Source organism: Meles meles, chromosome 19, assembly GCF_922984935.1.
Source record: "Meles meles chromosome 19, mMelMel3.1 paternal haplotype, whole genome shotgun sequence".
Classification (NCBI taxonomy): domain Eukaryota; kingdom Metazoa; phylum Chordata; class Mammalia; order Carnivora; family Mustelidae; genus Meles; species Meles meles.
Window position 1 is genome coordinate 52,207,089 of NC_060084.1, and position 24,013 is coordinate 52,231,101.

Here is a 24,013-nt window from a genome sequence, read left to right on the forward strand (position 1 = left end):
CAATAGATGGATAGATGGATGATGGATGGATGGATGGGTAGACGGCTGGATAAATGGATGCGTGGATGGGTAGTTGGTTGGATGAATGTAAGAATGGATGGCTGGAAAAATGGGTGGATGGCTGGAAGGATGGGTATCTACATGAAACTTCGGATAGAGGGATGAAAGTTTGAAGGGATAGATAGATGGAGAAAAAGAGAAGGTAAACTTTTCCAAAGAGAACTCCTTTTCAGACACTCAACTCTCCATCTCCGGTGAAACAATTTATTACCAAAGCATAGAGGTGCCAAGAGTAGCAGGCAGGGTGTCCACTGAGGGGGCTGGCTCACCCCCTATCATGAGTTTAGGGGTCTTCTCTGTCTACAACCCCAGTGGCTGGTGGGAGATGATGGCTGAAAGGATGGGACAGTCAAGTGCAGGAATTCACATTATCTGGAGCCTAACTGCTGGGTTCCCTGATGCTAGGCAAGACTGAGTCACAGTGTTGCTTAAAGTAGCAGTAGGTGTGCACATTCAAGGGATCCTTCTAGAAGCGTATCTGATACTACAGCAGGCCTTGAGTCACATTTCTTGTTTTGTTTTTTTCTTTCTATTTCAAACCTCGAGTCAAAAGTTCTGGAAGACAACAAAAATGGCTGTTAGTGTCCTATTCATTCAAGGAGCACCCATGAAGTCCCTCCTGTGTGACAGGCGCTTTATAGAGACTGGCAATACTCTCATGAACAAGAACCTTTGCTGGGGTGATGATTTGGAAGCGGGGGTAGAGATGCTACAAATTGAACACATGCTTTCCTCCAGAAGGGGTCGGGGCTGTGTGGAAAACAGGTGATGTGATGAGAGGGGGTGGGGAGGTACTTCCCTGGGGCAGTCAGGGAAGGCTCAGGTCTGAGAGTCAATAATGAGAAGGAGCCAGTCATTCAAAGATGAAGGGAAAAAATGGGAATGGTAAGTGCAAAGGTCCTGAGGTGGGATCAAGCTTGGCCTGGTTTAGAATCTGAGGGGAGGACAGTGTGGCCGGCCCAGAGTGGACGGAGGGGGGCAAAGGGAGTGGGGGAGATCAGCCTCGCAGGCCAAGGCAAGGAGCTGCCATAAAGCTGAGATGGGATGATCCTTCAGGTACTCCAAAATCACCAGGCTCTTTGAACAGCACCTCCTCACTCAGTTCCTAACTGTGGCACAAACCTGCTCCTCAGGCGACTTACTCAGTTTCAGACTCCAAACCGCGATGATCCTGAAAGGGGCTGTTAGGTTTTGTTTTTGTTTTTGTTTTTTTAAGATTCTATTTGTCAGAGAGAGAGAGAGAGAGAGACAGCACTCGCTCGCACCCAAGTAGGGGGAGGGGCAAAGGGAGAAGCAGGCTCCTCGATGAGCAGGGAGCTGGATACAAGGCTCCATCCCAGGACCCAGGGATCACAACCTGAGCCCAAGGCAGCACTTAACTGACTGAGCCACCCAGGCGCCCCTACATAAAATCTTTAAAATAAAATAAAATTTCCATTGCACTGGGTGGACAGGAAGGCACCACGGGACCAGCCAGTGCCGACAGGAGGATGGGTATATATGGGTGGTGTCTCTGCATGTCTGGTCAGCGAGCGGCAGGCGAGATTGCAGACACAAGCCAGCCAGAGGAGACTACGACAAGTGACTGCGCCCCAGATCCCGGGAGGAGGGGGGAGGCAGAGACCTGGAGGAGATGGACTAGGGAGGCTGGCCACTGCCTGGAGGGACAGGCTGAGTGGGGGAGAGGTGTGGGGCAGGGTGTGGGGCAGGGGGGCTCCCCTACAGCTGTCTGCTGAGCTAGAGAGACAGGTAGCAGCCGAGGTGTGTGGGTGGACAGGGTCACACCTTCACTTTCAGAGAGTCTCCGTGGTGGCCGGGGCATTGAGTGGTGTCCCAGCGTCCACCCACTCGATGCCAGCAGCACCCTTTCCTCACTCGTGACAACCCCAAGGGTCTCCAGACACCCCCCCGGGGCAACATGGCCTCCCTCTGAGAACCCCTGACTGAGACAGACACTGAGCTCTGATTCTGGCCAGCCACCAAGACAGAAATCACAACGCCATGGACAGCGGAGGGTGCCGGGGAAGCTTCGCTTCAGAACACGTCCATGCAGCTTTGCTGGAACTAACTCGCGAGTGAACTCGGCTATGCCGTTTTGACCTCCCCCGATTTCTGTACACCCTCCCAGGGGCTAACGGGAGCGCAGATGGGTACACGGCTCCGACAGAGAGCAATCCAGTGCTCGCTTTCCAAGTAAGAACCCCCTCCACAGACACACGAGTGAGGCCCGTGCACTCAGGTGTTCAAGCTTGTAGAATAAACACCTGGGAAACCAAGCCAATGCCCAGCCCCTGGTCATGAGGAGTGGCCTTCTAGCCCACAGGGGAATACGGTGCAAAAAGGTTGTGAACCTTCTGTGTGTGGGGTGTGGTGGGGGCACAGAGCCAGAGAGGTTTGCTGTGGAGGTGGGAGACGGGGGTTTGAGAGCCAGCTCAAAGGAAAGTAGAGGCTACAGGGGGCTGGCTGGCTGGACAGAGAGACAGAGGGATGAAGAAAGACGGAGAGAGCGATGGCATCTTGATTCTATCTTCCAGGCCCTGAATCTGGTCACCCCTAGAGCTTCCCCCTTAGAAGTTTCTTGTTACAAGAGCCAATGAATCCCCCTTTTCCTTAAAACCAATTTGAGTCAGCCTTAAGCTACTTGCCATTCCCGAGGACTGGAAGGTTTTTGAGAACCCCACAGGAAAATCCAGCATCTACCTGGGAAGTTGGCCCTGGAGTAACGGCTTCCAGGAAGCAGGGTTGGGGGCATGAGGAGGGGCAGGGTTCAGACTCACAAACTCCTTCCACCAGAACCTACCTATGGAACCATCTGGAGGTCCACTGGGTCGTAGGCTGAGGCCCGCAGATCCTGCAGCAGGTCTTCTAGACTGTTCCTCAGCATGCTGTAGGGTGGCTTCTCGTCGTACTCGAGGGTCATCACCACCTTCATGTACTCCTGCAGGGTCTCTGCAGCCAAGACACCTCCCACCATGAGAGAGGCCTGAAGGGGGCCTCCCCCCAACCCAGAGCTTTGGGGGCTGTGCCCCGTATCCACCATGGGGCCCATTTCCTCAGTGCTTCCTCTGGGCCTGGAATTGTCTCAGGCACTTAGGTTAAATTTTTTGGTTTTTTCTTTTTTTGGTAAAACATCCAACATCCGTAACGATAGAGCGGTATCATGAGCCCCTGTCTACCCATCGCCCAGTTTCAACAACTACGAGCTCACAGCCAGTCTTGGTCATCAAAACCCCCGCCACGTCCTGCTCTGGTCTTGGGGTAAAGCAAATCCCAGCTAATTATATCATTTTTCTATACTCATTTAGGGTGTCATCTCTAAAACAGGGGCTAGCAAGATTGCACTGGAAAGTGCCAGAGGATGACAGTTTTGGCTGTGTGTGTGTGTGTGTGTGTGTGTTTGGGGGGTCTGTGCAACCTCAAAACAGCCACAGACAACTCAGCTGGTGGGCATGGCTGTGAGTGAGGCAAGACAGGTCTGTTTATGGACACTGAAGGCTTATTTTAGACGAGTTTCATGTACCATGAAATGTTCTTCTGATTTTTTTTTCCCCTCAGCTATTTATTTTGTAAAGATTTTATTTATTATTTGAGGGAGAGTGAGAGCACGCATGAGCAGGGACAGGGGTGTAGAGGTGAGTGGGGGGAGGGGCAGAAGGAGAGGGAGAAGCTGACTCCCTGCTGAGTGCGGAGGCCCCCACCCCCCACGCCAGGGCTCGATCCCAGGACCCCGGGATCATGACCTGAGAAAAGGTAGATGCTTAACCGACTGAGCTCCCAGGTGCCCCCTCCCTCAGCTATTTCAAAATGTAAAACAAATTGGGGCACCTGGGTGGCTTAGTTGGTTAAGCATCGGACTCTTGATTTCAGCTTGGGTCATGACTGCAGGGTCTTGGGATCAAGTCCCTCCTTGGACTCCTTGCTCAGTGGGGAGCCTGCTTCTCCCTCTGCCTGCTGCGCTCCCTGCTTGCACATTCTCTCTCCCTCACTCTCCAATAAATAAATTAAATCTTTAAAAAATAGTTTTTTTTAAACGAGAGTTCTGTTAGACAAAACCAAACTGTGTTTGCTTTGTATGTAGAGGAAGCCCTGGCAGCAGCTTGGAGGGGTGCAGCCCTCCCATCTCCGCGTCATGTCCCTTTGTCAACGTCTGCTGCCGCCCCCAGCATGAGGCAGAGCTACTTGGCCACCTGTTGAGTCTGGGTTGGCCTTGTGACTTGCTTGAATGTGGCAGACTGATGTTCTGGCACTCCCATGGTCTACAGCTTCCCGTCTTGTCCTCTTGGAAAGCTGACAGGGCTTCAAGAAGAAGCCCAGAGCTGAGGCCTCCCAGACCTGCTAGTGACAAGCCACCTCTAATTGCCAGACAGGAGACAGGAGCGCTGAACAAGCCGGCCCCGGTCAAGCCGTCGGATGGCGGCATTGGCACGCATTCCCCTGTCCCGTGGGGCCAGGAGAAGAATCACCTGGTAGGACCCAGTCCGTACCACTATCTCAGAGAAATTTTCTAGGGAAATATAACATTGTGTGTGCGGTTGGATATGTGCCTTGTGTGCACAGAAGCATATTCAGAGATGCCTCTGTATTCTGCCGGGAAGATTCTGGTTTTACTAGAATGGGCATAGATACATATGTGATTGGGAGAGGTAACACTGGGTTGGACACAAGTCACCTGTCCCCACAACTCCCACCTCAGGACATACCTGAGGGACAGCTCCAGCGACTGCACTGTCCCACGAGGGTCTCCGGGTTGTCAAGAAACCTGACAGGACAGAGGTGTATGCAAGAGGTCTTTCAGGGAAGGGAGAACAAACTTTCAAAGCAGAATGTCTAGCAGGGGTACGCAGACCCCTGTGATCTGTGGGAGTTATGCCAGGTAGCGGGGCCTGCCAATACCCCATCAGTGAGTGCTTTTAGGGGAAACACAGCCTCAGGCTACTGTGAGGTTCTGGTTACAATGTTTTCATCGTGACCTCCACCACGCTCTACTCAACTTTGTCTTATGTGTTTAAAGATACTTGTTTACTGTATTGTTGATCTATCCACACCAAACTCACAGTCAGCAGCACCATAACCTAACACACGTATTTTCCCTGTAAGGCTCATCCCAGAGTTCTCACACCTTAGGGAACCTCGACGGCTCTTCAGCATCAAGCGTGGAACCATTTTAAATGGCAAGATCACCAAGAAAAAGCACAAAAATCTGGAAAATGTGGCATTAAATGGACCACATAAAGGAGCCTTGTTTATAGTGTGAGATTCAAAGCAAGAAGGCAGAACATTGCCTTTTTTGACCTCACCAGGGATTGTGTGCATCAGACAACTCAAAATTTTCTCTCCTCTGCGTGTGTCTGAGAATGATCTGGAAAGTACTGTGAGTATGGATTCTGTGGTCACAAATACCTTTTGGTGAACAGGCAAATTCACAAATATGGAACCTCTGAATCATGAGGACTATCTTCCTCTTTATAAACGCACACACGTATTTGTGCGCGCGCGCACACACACACACACACACACACACACACGCACGCACTCTTGGACCACTTGAGAAGACCAGAAATCCATCCACTTCCTTTGTTCCACCCTCGCAGTCCCAGCCCACTGTATCCTCTCTGGCCTGGACCACAGGCCTGGCTCCCCACTATTTGCACAGTGCTGGCTGCTGTCCTTGTCTCCCCCAACCCCAGCCCAGAAGTCTCCAAGCTCCACCCTCCTGCCCCCCAACCCTCTCTGACTCATCCCCTCTCTCTCCAGTTCAGGCCTCATCTCTTCTGGGACCTCAGCCTCCTCTCCTGATTTCTGGCCCAGTTTCTATGTTTCTACGCCTAGAACTGACTTCCCCCCCTCCTGCTCACAGCCCTCAGGGGCCTCTCCAGTGCCCTGGGGGAAGAGCCCTAGCACGCAGGGCTGCCAGCCCCTCTGGCCTTGTCTCTCTGACTTCCTCTTCTGAGCTCATGCTCAGGCCACACCAAGCCCCTTCTGGTTCCCTAAGCACCCACCCACGTCTCTTGGCCTTGGCAGATCCTTCCCGAGTGCCTAGGCACTGTGTGCATAGTCCATGGATGCCCTGAGGCAACTGTCAAAGACACAAGAAGGACCAGGCAGGTCTGACCCTCATCTCTCCCGGCAGCCTCAGGATATGTGTGGCGAACTGCTGAGGGATGGCATCAAAGAGCTGTGCCCCTTGCATGCCATATATTACATAGCAACCCTACCACTGCCTGTCGGTGTCTGTGGGACCTCCCTGCCCAGCCTGCAGCCTTAAGAGCAGGGACCAACTCCTACCAGCACCTGGGCTTTCCCAGAAGGGATTTACACACTAGATAGCCTTGGAGAATCAAAATATCTCTCCTAATTCTTTTATTCATTCATTCCACCATGAACTAGACTGTACCAAAAAATGAATTAATGTTGAATAAATGGAAAAAGGCCACGCACACCAGGAAGACACCCTAGAGGACAATTAGAGTTCCAGAAAATGTGCATGTGGCAACATCGCCCCCTCGTGGACCTTTGTGTTATTGCTTCAGGTCTTGGGACCCAGGCTTGGTCCCAAGTCTATGATGCGCCCATCACCACCATCCCCCATCCCCTTGTGGAGTGCCTTGATGTTTTGGACCTTCCCTCTGTGGTTGTGGTTGGGATCTGGGGCTCAGGGAATGAACTGTTACTCACACTCCAATCATCTATGTTAAGTTATTACTAGGACCTATCTTATTTACCCTGCACTAATTTGGTGAGTGTGGAGCTTCTTAGGGAAGCACTCACTGTTGATCCCTGGTGAAGCAGAAGGTGGCAGAGTTGTGCAAAGGGGGAGAGAGCTGTTCTTAAGAGGTAGAGGAAGTAGTGGAAGGGGGATTCAACCCAGTGGAGCCTCAATGGATGATTTCACCCATGACAAGTTGCGCCCTCCACTGATTCACATCTGGGTCTCCAGCATTTCCCAGCACAGGGACTGGCACATAAATGCCCTCTGGAAACAGGTTCTGGACGAATGAGTAGTTCATTCATGTGCTGTCTTATCTGTGTAGAAATCTTGCCTCTCTTGCCCGTCTGGGAAAGCCCTCGGCTCTGACACCGGGTCAGGCATCTCTTGGGTCAAGGCACCCAGTGGCCTGAAGCCAGCTAACCTGCTTCCCCTCTGCTCCTGTGATGCTCCTGGGGCTGCCTCCGCCCTCATGGGCAGCACCTGCTTCCTGCCCAGGCGTCTCCTCCCAGCCTGGGGACTCCCTAAGGCCAGGGCCGCGTCTGCCTGACCTGTGTGTCCACACTGAAGCCTGGGCCTGTGAAGGAAGGCTCATGCATGCTTTCCTTGTTCATTCATTCCACAACTGTTTCATGAGCACCCGCTGCATGCCAAGTGCTGTGGTGTGAGCAACAGTGAGGGGGACAGTGGATGCGGTCCCTAACCACACAGAAATTTGGCTGAAGGTGGCACTGTGGAGGGGTCTCTACCTGCTGTCCACCGTCACTTCTCCCCTTTAAGGACAGAACTTCCAGGGTCAGCAGCCGCAGGCTGGAAGTATGGCTTTGGGGTGGCCATATGGCCAAGAGACGCATGTCATTGTCAGTCCTGTCTCTCAAAAGCAATGAGAGATGGTGCCCGCAGAGCTGGCCCCACAGGAGGACAGATGCACGTTGAAAAGGCCAAGGCTCTCCTCCTGACAGGCGAGTAAACATCTACCTCGTCTGAGCCACTGTGTTTTGGGATCTCCTCATAAGAGCAGCTCAGCTTTGTCCTTAATGTAACAGAAGCGTGTGAAGGAGCGGTTCACAGGCTCTGGCACACTGAGACCTTTAGCAGTTGGGCCCAACGCTCCTACTGCTGCTGTTACCAATTCTGTGACTCGCTTTCACCTGGCTTGGTTTAAAAAATGGAGAGCTACTGGAAAACTAGAAAGGAAGTGCAAAAATAAATTCTGACAAAAATAGGGCAATGGGCTCATGTTCTGGCGGGTTCTGAGGCTGGCTTCTGGGGTAGAGGTTGCCTGTGGAAGCCTGGGAGCCCAGGACTTCCCTCTCTCTCTATGTCGCTCCCTTTTTCTGGAGAGGTCAAGGGCATATCAGCGCCAAAGTGAGATATCCTCCTCGCCTCACTGCCCTTCTGGAGGCGACTCACCTGTCACCATTGCCATGAGACCTGCCTGTGCCATTAAACCGAAAGGAGTGGTGTGTGCCTGCACCCTGACAGTCGGCCTGGTGGGTATCCAGGACTCTGGCCCATTGGTCCCAACTAGTCTGGCCTATGACATGCTCTGTGTCTCACTCTTCCTCTCTTTACTGTCTGTCACCTCCACTAGTAGAGGAGTTCCCGAAGGGCAGGGATGTTTGTCTCAGTTATTCATGTATATCCAGGGACTAGACCATGGTGTGGTGCATAACAAATGCTCAATAAGTATCTGTTGAGTGAAGGAAGGCTGCATCCGAACCACTGATCCATCTGTAATAAGCCTCCCACACAGCTTCGTGTTGAGCCTTCTCCGGAGTCGAATGGCCTGGCTCTGAGTCTAAGCACCTCTCCTTAGTAGCTGTGTGACCTGGGCTGATTCCCTAAGCATTCTGTGCCTCAGTCATAAGAGCATTTATCTCAGAGTTGTTCTGAGGATGACACAGAGCGCAGTGCCTGGCACAGACAAGCTGTCCTCGAATGGTCATTACAAGCAGGACAGTGTGGCGGGGGGCAGATCCCTTCCTCTGACTGAGCACCACAGGCAGGAAAACTGAGGCACTGGGAGTGATTGAGCAGAAATCTGGAGGACGAGGAGATTCAGGGCATGTGGTCGTTCATGCCAACCCCATACCCACCCAACAGCAACATCACAGCTTTCTCAAGGATCCAGACACATTCAAACAAAGAAGTTCAGGAGCAGTATTTGGAGGCAGTGAACTAGCAATGTAGCTAAAGTTAGAAAATATGGCACTAAGTGAAAGGAAGCAAGGAACAGAATGACATTTAGAGCTCAGTACCATTTATGCAAATTAAACACACCGATCATAGATTGTTCAAGGTCACAGACATGTCTGTAGTCATTGGAAAGCAGGAGTCAGAAGCAGTAAACTCGATGCACGTGTAACAGCGCGGTTAAAGTTGAAGAACAAGGTGCTGAGTGAAAAATGCCAGAAACAAGTGAGATTTGGAGTAGAATAGTATTTATGCAGGTCAAACACACATAGTGCTGCCCCCCCCCAGGCAAGTTAAGGATACAGGTACACTTAAACACAAGTATCAGTAGAACATATATTAAGTATGTTTGAGTGGGTGTCCATGGTTGAGAGAAGATGGTGGGGGGTTATAAAAGGGAAACAATAGAAAGAGAGAGAGGCTCGGCATGAACCAGCGACACGGCACACAGAGAACTGAGAAGCACAAAGGACTCGCTGTCCTTCCCTGGAGTTTTCCCTTCTCCCACCAGGCACACTTTCCCTGGATAATCCCATTCTTTCCCCGGTCATCTGCTGACAACTCCTGAGCTAGCAGTGACGTCTGAGTCTCTAGACATTCCTGCACGTCAGACATGGATGGCCAAACATCTCCTAGATGGGCCCTCCTGGATGACTCTTGGGCAAATCTCAGCAGCCCTGCCAAGGCTATACCAGATCTTGAATCTGAATCTCTGGACCGGCAGGGCTTCCCCTTAGCCAGCGGTCCACTGTCCTTGGTGCTGAAGACCAAAGTGCCTGTGCGCCCTTCCCAACCAGCCCTGCTGACTACTGTCCTTGGTACTGACTATTGCTCCACACCTGCACTCTCCCGCTGTCCTTGGTGCTGAACGTCTCTGCATTCAACTACTCGTCCGCTGTCCTTGGTACTGAATGTCTAAACCAGAGCTAGTAGGATCTGGTGGTTTTACAAGCAGACGGCCGGGAGACGAAGTGTGGACATGGGTGGCCGGAATTGTCCAGAGCCCAGGCCTAACTGCTTAGGCTGCCCACTTGTCTGTGAAGGAACAGTTGAGTCATGGTGTCCTGGGCACCGTGAGTATTTTCTACAGGTCAGGCTCTGTGCTGAGGGCTGTGTACCTGACTTCCCTGAATCCTTCCACAAGTCCTGAGGTAGGTGCTAACAAGATCTCATCCCAGGGAGAACATAAGGCATGTGGAAGTTATTAAGCTGCCCACCCAACACACTGGCACTGATGGGGTCGGAGTCTGACCCCAGACAGCGTGACTCTGGAGCCCACGCTCTTGTTCACCGCAATGGATGCTATTGGATATGCCCGAGTACTGTAGAGGCCTTGGCTCTGTTGGACGCTGCCTCCCCCTCCTTTTTGTTCCCTGCTGGGTTCTGAGCTTCTGCCCCACCTTCCGGAGTGCCGGGCCAGTGCTGCATTCTGCTGACCCCCAGACTCACTTCTGTTTCAGCTTCATGATATCCTCGATGTTAGGGAGGCAGTCTGTCCATGGCAGGAGCCCGTAGAGCCATTTCAGCAAACAGTAGCCCAGGGTCTGGAGGTCACTGCGGCGGGATGGACCTGGGGAGGCAGGGCAAGAGGAGGCAGCTCAGTCCGAATGCTCCACACACTGACAGCTCCACTCTCATTCTCTGACTCAATGCACTCAACCACCCAAGCACACAGGCTCTTGTCTGTTCACTCACTTTCTCATTTACCTGCTCTTGAGCCCTCATGAGTCTCTCAATTACTCTCATTCACTCTCTCAGCTGTCCCTACATTCCTGCTTTTGCTAGCTTACTCACTTGTCTACTTGTCTTTTATTCATGCACTCATTCATTCAATAGGTCCTCAGAGCTCTGTGCACCAGGCCCTATCCCACATTCTTAAATCCCAGGCAAGAGTTTGGTTGGCTTCCAATCCTTGACAGTCTAATGGAGACACAGTATGGTGTGGGATTACCTGAGCTAGGGCGGTGGCAGAAAAGGGCATGAAGGAGCCCAGGAGGATGGGCACTGAACTCAACCTCAATGGAGGAAGGTAATGGAGCCTGTGGGATTTTATTTTTTTTATGCTTCCTAAATAACATAATTTAGAGAACAATGTGTGTAAGCATTAAACAAGCACTGAGGGTTGACTGTGCCAGACCTTCTGCCACTCAATGCTGGAGGCACAGGCACCACCCCTTTCCTGGGGGAGTCTGATGGGAGGACACAGGTAGACATGTGGATGTATACAACATCAAGGGATTTGGGAAGGAAAGGCTGAAAACTCCTCAAGGAGTTTTCTCCTCAAAGTACTCTCTTCTTACTCTGTACACTTTCTTTGGATAATCTCATTCCTCTCCCAGGGCTTCAGCTGACAACTCCTGAGATACTGCTGATATGTGGGTCTCCATCCAAACTTACTCCTGTGCTCCAGACACGGATAGCTAGTATCCATGCCTCCTTGACAGCCTCTCCTGAATGACTCTTGGACAACTTTCACATTCAAAGTCTAAACCAGATCTTGAATCTGACCTCTGGAACTGCCTTGTGTCCAGCCACTTGCTGTCCTTGGTGCTGAATGGCTGCCCTACAACTCACTAACACAGGCTGTCCATGGTTCTGAATCCTTATTCTAGCTCCCTTAGCATGATTCCTGTGTCTGGCCACCTGTTGTCTGTGGCTATGAAAACCTAGAGCTGGGGCACCTGGGTAGCTCAGTTGGTTAAGTGTCTGCCTTCCGGTCAGGTCATGATCCCAGAGTCCCTGTTCAAGCCTCACATCAGACTTCCTGCTCAGTGGGGCGTCTGCTTCTCCCTCTGCCCCTCACACTGCTCTTATACTCTCTCTCTAAAATAAATACAATCTTAAAAAAAAAAAGAAAACCTACAGCTGCCCTTGTATGAGAAGCATATCTCCATGGTCCTGAATCCCTTCTCTGGACTCTTACCACATCCCTTGTGCAGGTCAAGGCTAATGAACTCGAGATTCCCCTCATGTGGGCTCCTGCTGCCTTCCACGTAGGCCACGTGTTTGCCACCAGGGGCATAGCGGAAGGTGAAGCCGTAGCCTGCCAGTGTCACCTGTGTGGACATGGGGAGAAGCCATATAGTTTGGAGGTTAGGAGCTTGGATTCTAGAGTCAGAGAGTTCAATCACGGGTGCAATTTGAAACAACTAAATGCCAAATAGTACAGAAGAGAATGAAGTGAAAGGAACCCAAACCAACCACCTCTAGCCCCCAACCCACCACTCAGAAGTAACCACTAATAGTCATTGCTTTTTTTTTTTTAAGATTTTATTTATTTATTTGACAGAGAGAGAGAGAGAGCGAGCGAGCACAAGCAGGGGGAGCAGCAGTGGGAGAGGGAGAAGCAGACTCCACACTGAGCAGGGAGCCCAAAGTGGGGTTCGATTCCAGGACCTTGGAATCATGACTTGAGCTGAAGGCAGACACTTAAACGACTGAGCCACCCAGGTGCCCCTATTTTATTTTTTAAAAAACTGATTGATAGATTGATTTAGAGAGGGAGAGTAGGGAGGGGCAGAGGGAGAGTGAAACTTTAGAAAACTCTTGGTTTAGTTCATGACCCTGAGATCATGACCTGAACCAAAACCAAGAGTCCGACACTTAACTCATTGTGCCACTAGGTGTCCTGCCCTTGCACATTAATAGTGGTTCCAGGCATTAAAATATGGAGCCAGATTGACCAAGTTCAGCCATGCTTGAATTTAATGAAGTTCTGGATTTTTCCACTCAATGGGCAAATAATTTGCAACACCCCCTTAAACGTTTTTTTAAAGCCATGTTAAATTGGGTTTCTGTCATTTGCAACTCTAAAAATAATTAGAATTTACTTAAAAATGTTACCTAATCAGTACTCCACCAGGAGTGTATATTCAAAGTTTTCTCACTTGACTATTACAATCAATGCTATCAGAAACATTTTGTACATATATCTTTGCATATTCCTGTGAATATATGGATAGGACACATTCCTAAAAGATTAACTGTTGGATCAAAAAAAACACCATATGCATTTAAAATTTTGACTGCTATATCCAAATGACCTTCCAGAAAGGTTGGCCAATTCATACTTCCAACAGCATATAAAGAATTTCTGTTTCCTTACATCTTTATCAGCAATTCTTCATTCTTTTTTATCCACCCCCTAAACCAGGAAGTTTTAATTTTTCATTTCTATGATTATGGACATTATTTAGGGAGGCTGAGCATCTTTTCACACGGTTAGCTAACCTGTGGGTTTCTTATTCTGTGAACTGCTTTTCCTAACCTTTGTCCATTTTCTACTAAGTTGTTTAATTCTTATTTATTCAAAGGAGCCCTTTGCATATGATGGATAGCAATCCTTTGTCTGTGGTAAGCATTGTGAGATACATGGAGGTTTTGTGGCAGATGGGATCCTGGGCCCAGAGAGCCCCTGGGGTGGAGGGGACCTGGCTATTACCTGGCTCAGGTCCTCCGGATTCACAAAGATGTTCTCAGCTGTCACATTTCCATGGACGTACTCATTCTCATGGAGGAACTCCAGGGCATCCAGCTGGGGGAAGAAAGCAAGCATCTCCATGATGACTAATGGAAAGAGGCTCTGAGGCAAAGCCCAGTGAAGGAACCTCCACAGTTGGGCCTGGGGCCTGGAGGCGCTACTCGTGACTGGCAGGGGGAAGGGTGTTTAAACCTGATTTTGAGTGAAGCATTAGGAAAACCTGCTCCCGACGACATACCTAAGCATGTCTTCTAACGAGGCTTTGGAAAAATCAGCATTAAAGGTATCCGTTTTCCATCTACCTCTTCTGGCTATTCCTCCATTGACTGTGAGCTCAGGAGGGGAAGATGTTGGTTTCTTATTGCCACGCCACCCCCCGCCCTGCCAAAACAAAAAAAGCAAAACCCAATAGCCACTTACACCAAAGACTTCTCATTTCTCCCAAAGAGCGAAATATGCTTAGTTAAGCAATCTGTATTTCTTATCCTTAGCTCTGATCTCTTCACTGAGATCTAGACTCATACACTGAACTACCTGGGTATTTAGTTACATCCTGAATATACCCCAAGGCCACCTTGACCCCAAGGCTTACCTGTCCACTAGGTTCTTGTTCTACAAACTCTCTGTCCCCACAGCCCATCTCCTCAGGCTTGTCCTCTCATGCCAACCTCACCTGGCTTCCTTATCATACCCTCCTGTCCACGGCCATGTGCCCCATGGTCTTTCTGTACCCAGAGCTGACCCTGCCTTTCCTCTGCTCCCAATCCTCCATGGCTCCCCAGTGCCCTTAGGACAGAGTCCTCAGCTTGGTGTTCTGTGTGACTGGTCACCATTAACTTCTCCATGCCAACCCTACCTTACCCTCTCTCCCCAGACATCAGCACAGAGACCTTCAGGACACACCTAACAGGTCACACCCTGGCCACTCCCAGCTCTCCAGGAATTTAAATTGGGTCTTCATATCCTCCATCACAGCACAGGGACATTTCCGTTCAGAGAACTTTCACAGCTTGTGAAACTTTAATATCATCCTCCCCCACTAGACAAAAAAACCATACCCCTGTTACTCCCGGCCCTTGGGACAGTGTCTGACACCCAGCAGTGACAGAATAACTATTTAACAAAAGGATGGATGGGCGAGGGACTAAATCAGTGAACAAATGCCTTATGCTCCCTCTCCTATACACACCTTTGCCTAAGCTGTATCCTTGGCCTGGAATATTCTCTCCGTGTATCTCCTCCACTCCCACTCCACCCACCACCTTGCCATTTCCCACTCGTGGCTTATAAACAATCTCCACCAGGAAGCCCAGTGGAGTCCCTCATTTTGAGGCCGGGCTCCCTTCCTCCAACTCCCACGTGGGAATGCTTAACTCTCTGGTTCTAATGGCCCAGTGTTCACTGTTCCAGTCAAGTGCTAGCCCCCAGTGGCCAGCAGAGGGATGCACAGGCTGAATGTGTCAGTGAACAAGCCGGCTGATAATCTAGGACCCAGGCCCCCATCCCCTGGATGGCAACTGCAAGGTACCCAGCAGCTGCAAGGTACCTACCAGCCGGCAAGCCATCTGGAACACAGACTTCACCGACAAGACGTGCTTCGGGTTGTCATTCAGGACCGACTGAAGGCTCCTCCCCAGCATGGGAAACACCAGGAACCTGGAAAATAGAGGAGTATCCCAGGAAGAGGGAGAGAGGACATGGCAGGGGGTTACTCAGAACAGAGGCTGGACTCTGGCTGGGTGGCTATCAGGTCCCGGTCCCGGGTGAGAGCAAGGGTTCTTGATTGTTAGGGGATCAGCCTGGCTCAAATATGGGGAGAAGGAAGCCACGGACCAGCTCCAGGGGCCCAGGCACATGACATGGAGAGAAAGAAAGGGACCAGCAAGGTGGCTAGCAGGTGGTGACTCACCTGTACCTGTCCTGGTGAATCCCAAAACCGACACAGGTGGGGATGGCCAGGAGGGGGGTCGCGTTCAGCTTCTTCCACTTGTTCACTGTGGGAGGGGGCGCGAGAGGTCAGAGCCCCCGTGGTCCTGGGGCCCATGGTCCCTTCTCAGGGCAGAAGCAAAGAGTGCCTGAGCCCAGCCCAGACTGCCAGGCTCCTGGTCAGAGATGCCGCCTCTCTGGGCGGGTGACAGTGGGGTGGTGAAAGGGTGCTCATTGCTGACCTCTGACTGTAACCTACATCTGCAGGGGACAGGGTGAGCCCAGCTGAACGCATATACAGATCTGGCGTGGAAGGGACAAGGACAAGAGTGACCTCTGAATTCACAGGTGTCATTGGTAAGATCAGGAAATGTCTCAAGTGTCATGGCATCAACCAGTGGTCTGCCCATTTCCCAGGATCTCGGCTGGATGGTATAGAGCCAGTAGCGTGCTGATAAAAGTTTAATGACTGGCCGTCCAGGGAAAGATAGCCCTGACAGGTCGTGTATGCCGATTTTTTGTGGTGTCAGTGCTTCCCACCCTGCCCATTTCAGGCCATGGGTCTAAGATCATGGAATGTGGAGTTGGAAGAGATGCCACACGCCATCGTATGGCATTTTCACCAAGCAGGTGCAATGGACATGAGCAATGTGTTCCAGGTGGCCCGCTGCCCGCTATGTACCTAGAAAAACGATTAGGAAGTGATGAGTTTTGAGGATCTGAATATTCATTACTGTTGTTAACATAATGTATTTGATCGTAAGATGATATAATTAATTTTAAATAATGACTATGCTTAGTAAACTGCCTTGTGGTCCTGAAAATTGAACGCTTGGCTCAGAGCTGGTATAGCCGGCCTCGGCCCATGTTGTCTGTCCTCTGAGGTCTGACAGATGACTGGGCACATCTGGGCCTGTAATGTCATCCCTGCCTTTCCCACCCCTTCAGGGGGAAGCTGCTGTTCTGACCAAGCTAGAAGCCCCAACTCTCTCCCGTTCTCCCATTTCCCTGCAAGATACCTTGCAGAGGCTTGGCGGCCCGCTGGAAGAAGTTCTGCTCGTTGAACAAGCGCCCATCCTTGGCATCCTAGTCAGGAATGGTAGGGGAGAAGGCTGTCACGGCAGAAGTCTTAGACAGGGTTGTCATTGGCCATGCATCTTCCCAGGTTAACGCCAGCAACCACCACCATGACCCCCACATCAGAACTAAATTCCCCAGGGTGCTGCATGTGAACACATGATTTCCCACTGCCCAGATTCCTCTTCTTTTATGATAGGATCCATAGGTTTCCCTAGGCCTGTGGCCTTCAGCTAAAAACTACATTTCCCAGCCTCCCTTGCAATAAGGAATGACCCTGTGACCAACTTTTGGCCTAAAGAGAAGTAAGCAGATGAGATGGGGGCGACTTTCAGGTTATGCCCTCAAAGGGCTGGGCAGGCTCTCCCTTTCCTCTTCTGTTCCAGGTGGCTGGAATGCAGTTGAGATAGCAGGAGCAGGGGCAGCCATCTCAGCCCACCAAATGGAGGTTATATCCGACTGGTACAGCTTGCCTCTTAAGAGCATGGGGTTAAAGAGAGCTAGGTTCAAATCTCAGCGCTGCCATTCATTCCTTCTTTGTACAAAGCACCTCTTATGTGCTGATTATTCCACTGGCATTGGAGATACAGCAGTGGACAAAGCAACTTGTATGCTGGGTGCCCCTGGGCAAGTGATCAAGTCCCCATTTCCTCATCTGTTAAATGGGGGAACAAAGGAACCACCTACCAGGCTTGCTTGTGAGACTCTTAGCCCAGGGCTGGGCACAGAATAGGCTCTCTCTGTCTCTCTTTTTAAAAAAATTATTATTATGATTATTTTTCGGAACAGGCTCTCAACAAGCAGGTGCCATTACTCATCTGTTAGCCTGGCCCTGGAGTCCACTCACACAGCCTCCATCTAGGGCCACGGGGTTGGGGGGGAGCACCAGGACTGGCTGCTCCGGTGTTTTAGGGGTGAGAAAATCTGCATAAACGAAGGTAAGAAAATAAAAGTGTCCTGTAAGTGCAGCTCTCAGGGGTAATGATGAGGCTGCTAACCGGGTTGATATGCTGTTATTAGGCTCTTTCTCTCTGCGAGGGACGCCACTTGCCCGCCTGGCTGCTCTCGTGCCCTTGGTTGGCTTTCCTTCTGGGCCCCCCTCAAGTACATGTTTCCCATGTGCTGAGGTTGTGGGTGATTTCATGGACTCCTCAGTGAAGGGACCCCATCTGATTGCTTGTCTGATGGGCCCCAACACCCAGCACAAGGATATATCGTGGTGCTCAAGAAATACACGCTCTGAGACGGGCGGGACACAGTGTGGGTATTAGTGGCTCCTTCACCCAGATGAGGAAACTCAGCCCCAGGAGGGAAGAAGGCACCTGCCCAGACCACCCCGCGCCAGAACTGGGGTGCGGGGCAGACCTCACGGTAGTTTCTGAGTCCCCTGTGATAAAGAACATGAGGCTGGAGGGAGATGCTCCTGGTCTGAGGTCCCACGGCCGCCTGCAGGCCAAGACCGAGCTCTTCTGCCTGCGCCAGCCCTCCGAGAGGCCCGGAGATCGGTGGCGCCCAAGCCGCAGGCCCTCCCCTCTTGGCTCTGCACCCCTGGACCACTCACAAGTTTAAGCGAGAACATCTGCTTCTGACTTGACTTGCAGGCGAGGGTGGAGAGAGCCTCAGCTGTGGGTGGACAAAATGAACCAGGTTATCATCTAGAGGGAAGGTGAGTCACGGTCCTCAAGCTTCCCAGGAATGAGCAGCACTTCCGCTTCACTGGTTCCCTGGGGGTCAAGTGCATTCTTGGCTTTCAAGACCCCTTCCTTCCTATTTTCAGACAGGCTCTTTCTTTTTTTCTTTGCTAATATTCAGCTACACAAGAGGGTTATTGATGAGAAGGCCCGACTGCTCTCCTTGGAAAGCTTGCTTGCAAGGGTGACCCCTGACTGGTGTCTGGGAACCTGGGTTTGAGGAGGGTTCCAGCATTCTCTAACAATAAGAGGGGGGGCTCTGTGCCCAAACCATCATGCTGAACAGTTGCTTTCCTTGTAAGAGTCTAGAATTTGGTACGTTCCAGGCAGAGTGCACCTATGTAACGAGTTTCCAGTAAAAACCCTGGGTGCTGAGTCTTTCAGGAGCATCCCTGGTAGACGGCATTTCACACATGTTGTCACACTTCCTCGTGCGACCTGTGTGACTCCACAGGGAGAGGACTCTCGGAGGCCAATGCTGGTCCCCCCCGGACTTCCTGTGTCTTTCTCCCCATTGCCTGTGCTCTGTGTCCTTTTGCTGTAATGAATTGTGGGACGAGAACAGCTATGGACTGAGGCTTGTGGATGGGTCCTCTTTGTGAATAAGTGAGCCTGGTGGGGTGGTCCTAGGGACCCCCAACACACCAGCTATTTGCATTTGTCTACACGTATGGGGAAGTACAGATGCAGAACCCCTGTGAGGAAGGACTTCTTGTCCCAGTCCCATCCCCTGGGGGAGTGCTGTCCCAAGGAGCATTCAGCCCCTCAGGGGTCCCCTCAGCTGCAATCCCGGGGCAGCCCATATCCAACAGGTTTTCAAGGGGGATGTAAAGGCCCAGCCGTGTTGGGCCAACACAGAACCATGCTGAAAGACCGCTTCTGCTCCAGAGTCCCCACAGGGACAGCTGAAGCTATGACTGGGCTGCACCCGCCACCCACCTCCTTCTTCCCCTCTTGCTCATAAACATCTTGCATGTTTGTGCCATTCTGTTGGGTTACAAACCCCGTGCTAAGAGTGGGCTTTACGCTCATGGTTTCCCTTTAAGGTCTACTACGATGTTACTATTACTGCTCTTGCTGTCATCACTAGCGCCACCTGGTGGAGGAGATGAGAGCAGAGGGTCAGAGAGGCCAAAAGACACAGGAGGCCACTGGGCCACCAACTCTCTATATGACTTTGCCCGGGGTGTTAGACTTCTCTGGGCCTCTGTTGCCATGTCTGTGAAATAGGAATGACGAAGCCTGCCCCCGGGGTCGGAAGCAGGGCTCAGATGGGCCATAGGTGAGCATCAAAGCTAGTTTCCGCCTTCAAATGCATGACTTGGTGAACCCACCCAGACCCAGAGCCAAGCACCAAGTCGGGCTCACAGCGGGTGCTTGGTGTGTGGCAGTTTTCAAAATATTGTAATTGACACAAGGACCCACAGCCAGTAAGTGGCAGGGTTGGCCCTGCCTTGTCATCCAGAGCCCATGAACTAAAACATAAAACAGCATAGTTCATCCCTGTGGCCCTCCGAGTCCTCCCTCCTCTCCTTCCTTTCTCCCATCTTTCCTACCCCTTCACCATCCAGGTTTGTGTTGTCTAAGATGCTGAGCTGAGGGACAGGGAGGTGACAGTTACCCAGAGGTCACCCTCGCTCTCGAGAAGCTCCAGCTGGAGCAGGGTGGGAGCCCAGGGTTTATAAATTTAGGGCCAAAGGTGACCTGAGCTGGGCCTGTAAGAGGGAAATGGGTGAAGGTCTGAGATCTCAGGGTGCAGAGGGGTCCTTCCCAGCTGCTGGAACGGGGCTTGGGGGAGATCATCAGCGGGTGTCTGGGGCGGACCATGGCACCTCTCATGTGTACTAACCGGGCTCCCAGAGTTCCCATGTGGGCGGGTGACAGGTACACACCTGGTGCTCAAAAGCAGGCAGGAAGAGCTGGTGACTTACATACGATCTCTTGCACTTCTCTGCGGATTATGAAGGGCTTCTCTCTTCCACTCCTCTAATAGCCCGGGGAGCCAGCTGGGCCATTCCCATTATAGAGGGGGCCTGACAGAGGCCCAGGAGGGGCAGTGCGCTTGGCCAATGGCTCCTGCAAAGCCTGGCTATCAACCCAGGGCTCCGGACTCTGGGACCTAGGGAGACCCCTGCTGACGCAGACCTGATACATGGAAAGTCCCTATGTGCTCCCAAGGCTGACAAGGGGATAGCAGGTGAGCAGGTAGAGGCCCCAACTACCAGAAGACCGGCCATGTTGAACCTGGAGCAAGAAAGCTGCTCTGAGATCCATCATGAGCAGCACAGCGACAGGAAGCACTTGCACTGTGCTTGCTGCTTTCCTCTGCCTTGGTCCACCTGTGCAGCTTTCTCAACAATGACTACTCTCATCCCATTCTGCAGGTGAGGAAACTGAGGCCCAAGGTCAGGATATTACTTGAACCCGAACAAGGTCAAACAACTAGCTGTCAGCAGAGACAGGAGGACAGCCCACAAGGTCTGGCTGCACCGTCCCACCTCCCAGCGAGGGGAGAGCTTGCTGGAGACTCTGGGCACCCTCTACCCCCACTCTCACTGCCAGGAACACCACCGTCCTGATGCTTCCTGCTCCTGTTCCTGGGTTTCTAGCCTCTGAGTCTTTGCTTATGCCCCGCCTGAGTCTGGCATGCCCATCTCTGCCCCAACCTCTCTGTTGTGGGCCGTTTGAAAGGTGCTTAATAAAATCACAGTGCTGGGGTGCCTGGGGGGCTCAGGCGGTGGAGCGTCTGACTCTTGGTTTCAGCTCAGGTCATGATCTCAGGGTCGTGGAGTCGAGCCCTACTTTGGGCTCCATGCTCAGCGGGGGAGTGAGCCTGAAATTCCCTCTCCCCCTCTCCCTCTGTTTCTTCCCCACTCAGGTGTGTGCTCTCTCTAATAAATAAATAGACCTTAAAAAATAAAATAAAATCACAACACTTCCAAGTGACTGTTAAACTGATGTGTTTGGGATGGCCTGACTCAGTGGGTCTCAATTGCCCCCGTGGGCAGCCGGCAGTGTCTGGAGATAGTTTTGGTTATCATGGTGGGGGGAGGGGCGGGGTGCTACTGGCGTCTACTGGTTCTCCCAGATTGTTCTAGGGAGACAGGGAGGATGACGTCATAACCCAGGAGCTGATGAGGAAGAGAGCGCCCCCCTCACAGGGCTGCTTGAGTAAGGGAGTGAGACGAGCTGAGTGGTGGGATGAACCGAGGACAGGGGACAGAGTGAGCCAAGAGTGTCAGCAGTCATTAAAAAAAAACTGCAGTTCTGGCTATTGTTTAATTGTTATTGGCTTTAACTACAGGACATAAAAATACACCATTTCTTGACTGGTGCAAGCTCACAGAGGAGAAAGGCGATGTGGCTGGTGGGTGATGCAGCCCCAAACAGTGCAAACACGCTCCACAGCCCTCATCAGCCCTGCTCCCCGCCCCGACAGTGGCCCACGCCCAGCTGGCACTTCCAAATCAAAGATTTCCCATCAGAATCCAGATTTCTGGCTTTTCCTGAAAACTTGGAAGATCTCGGGAGCCAGATCTCCGGCTGGTTATTGACATCTCTGGGATTCACGTCCCTCCTCTAGGACATGGGGACAGTGACAGTGCTAGTGCCCGTGGTGAGTTAGGAAGTACCGAGCAAACATTTGTCCCCATGGAAATGTGTACCCAGACGCTCAGGGCAATGCGAGTCATCACAGCCCAAAGCGGAAACAATCCATTTGTCCACCAACCAACCGGTGAATGGAGAAACTGACATGACATACACACACCAAGAGAGCACTGTTCAGCTACTGGACAGAATGAAGTTCCGACACACACTATAGTGTGGCCCGACCTTGAAAACATCACGCTGGGGGGAAGAAGACAGATACAAAATCTGCAACGTCCACAACAGAGAAACCCGATGAGACAGAGAGCAGATTAGCGGATGCCCGAGGCTGGAAAGTGTGGGGCGGGGGGTGGGGGGGGGGTGGAGCGAGTGCTTTGGCACGGGGCTTCCTTTACGGCTAATAGAAACATTCTGGAACGGGATACAGGTGATGGCTGCAGAGCACCGTGAATGGACTACACCCCGCTGAACTGCAGACTTTAAAATCGTCAATTTCCTGTGACGTGGCTTTTATCTCAATTGAAAAAATGACCAAACCTCCCAGGGAGTGCTTAGAACACAGTGTGGCCTTGAATAAGCACTTGATAAACATCAGGTTGGTTAGTACTAACCCTGCCAGCACAGTTCTTTTTCTCTTCATTGTCACAAGGTGTCTGACTCCATTTTTTAAACTTTGACAACGCCAGTGTCTAAGCCGGGTCCTGCCTCTTCCTCTCCGGCCCCACATCTGGGCAGGCTGATGAGCAAGCCTGAGGACAGGGGGCTCCCTCCTTTGCTGCCATGGGAGATGCAAATCACGGAGGCCCTGGCCCCAGGGCAGGAACCCTCACTCCGGCCGCACCCCTTAACCGAACAGAAACCCAGACCAGGTGCCTTTCCTTCCTCTTCTCAGGGAGGTGCAGACCCGCACTCCCCAGAAACCTCAATTACGCAAGCAAGTAGTCATGCACATCCTCCATCAGCACTCAACATTCAAACTACATTTTGTGGGGGGCTCCCTGCCACCACTGCAGGATAGACAGAACATTTGTCATGATCCTTATCATTCAGCCACCCTGGGCCTGTACTCCCCTGCAATGGAGGTGGAGGTGGCTCTTTACACAGAGCACGTGCTTTCCAGTTGGCCACAGTTCCCCACCCTTACCAACTGCTCACTCTTGGACTCCTGCACACATTTGCTTGATCTGCCCAGCCCCCGTGGGTGGGGAGTTCTGCAGGCCCAAGTCTAAGAGAAAGCTGTCCAGAGGCAGGTCTGCAGCTGGGAGATGGCTTCCATTTCCATTCCCAGAAAGGGGTTCCACTCCCCTTGCCGTGGTTCAAATATACCCTGGTCCAGCCCAGCGCAGGGCCTGCCGGCCTGTGGACACTGTACCTTCATAGAGAATGCCCTGGTCATCCCTGGTCTGGAGGGGTCCCAGCTTCCAGTGCCGCCCACTCTTGTCTGTCAGCACTGCCCCTGTGGGCAGAGCCTCAAGTGAGGTTGTCACACGGCTCCGCTTCAGTGTCTGTGGGCTTCTCTTGGTCGTCTGTGGGCTTCGCTTGGTTGCCTGTGGGCTGCTTTTGGGGGTTGGGGGTCTGCTCCAGGACCCTGCAGGATGATGCTCAGATTAAAGAAAAAGCAGCATCTGGGAGAACGCAGTTGGATGGGTAATCGGACAATGCTTGCCACTCTGCTCATTTATTCACTTGCTCATTCAACAGATGCTTTCTGTGACCTTTCATGAGTCAGGGCCTCGTGGGATAAAGCTGGAGATCCAGACAGGACTCAGACCTGGGCCCTGACCCTTGGGAGCCCCTAATTTGGTGGGGGAGGCTGATCTGGACACAGCTGGTCAGAACTGAGTCTGAAACAGGGCCATAGAGAGGAATATGAGAAAGAGATTTTTGGTGCCTTGAGAAGTCAAGATAGGCTTTCTTGAGGAGGGGACATTTGAGTTGGGTCTTGTTGGATGAGCAGAAGTTTATGAAGGGGAAAAAAGACATTCCAGATACTCAACCAGAAACATCCCAAACCAGGCCCTGGCCTGTGCTAAGTAGAAAGAAGGTTCAGAAATTTGTTAGACTGAGACCCTGCCCTTAAGGGGCTCCCAGGTTGGCAAGAGAATGGGATGGCATGGTCAGGAGAGAGACATGGACACAAGAAAGGATATTGTCTAAGGCATTCCTTCCACCCACCATCCACCCAGGGCATAGAATGGCAAGAGGCAGAGGGGCCTGGAGGATAACAGGGGATGGAAGGAAGGCACCGAGGGCTGAGACTTTAGATCC

At 51.8% G+C, this 24,013-nt stretch overlaps 1 protein-coding gene across 3 annotated transcripts in view; it reads right to left on the reverse strand.

Annotated features, from left to right (window-relative positions):
* The window catches only part of VRK3 (VRK serine/threonine kinase 3), a 34,122-nt gene continuing 10,109 nt past the window's right edge, over window positions 1–24,013 (reverse strand). For 2 of the 3 annotated variants that reach the window (XM_045988282.1, XM_045988284.1), the window contains exons 5-15: window positions 23,118–23,333; window positions 18,007–18,068; window positions 16,388–16,454; window positions 15,352–15,436; window positions 14,993–15,098; window positions 13,404–13,496; window positions 11,886–12,018; window positions 10,412–10,532; window positions 4,761–4,819; window positions 2,861–3,009; window positions 3–615 (exon numbers count right to left, since the gene is read on the reverse strand). In XM_045988282.1, coding sequence (XP_045844238.1) covers window positions 2,861–3,009; window positions 4,761–4,819; window positions 10,412–10,532; window positions 11,886–12,018; window positions 13,404–13,496; window positions 14,993–15,098; window positions 15,352–15,436; window positions 16,388–16,454; window positions 18,007–18,068; window positions 23,118–23,333 — 1,091 coding nt within the window. In that variant the 3' untranslated portion in view covers window positions 3–615. Of the gene's footprint in view, window positions 616–2,860; window positions 3,010–4,760; window positions 4,820–10,411; window positions 10,533–11,885; window positions 12,019–13,403; window positions 13,497–14,992; window positions 15,099–15,351; window positions 15,437–16,387; window positions 16,455–18,006; window positions 18,069–23,117; window positions 23,334–24,013 lie in introns of all 3 variants that reach the window. The other variant, XM_045988285.1, reaches the window with a different exon arrangement.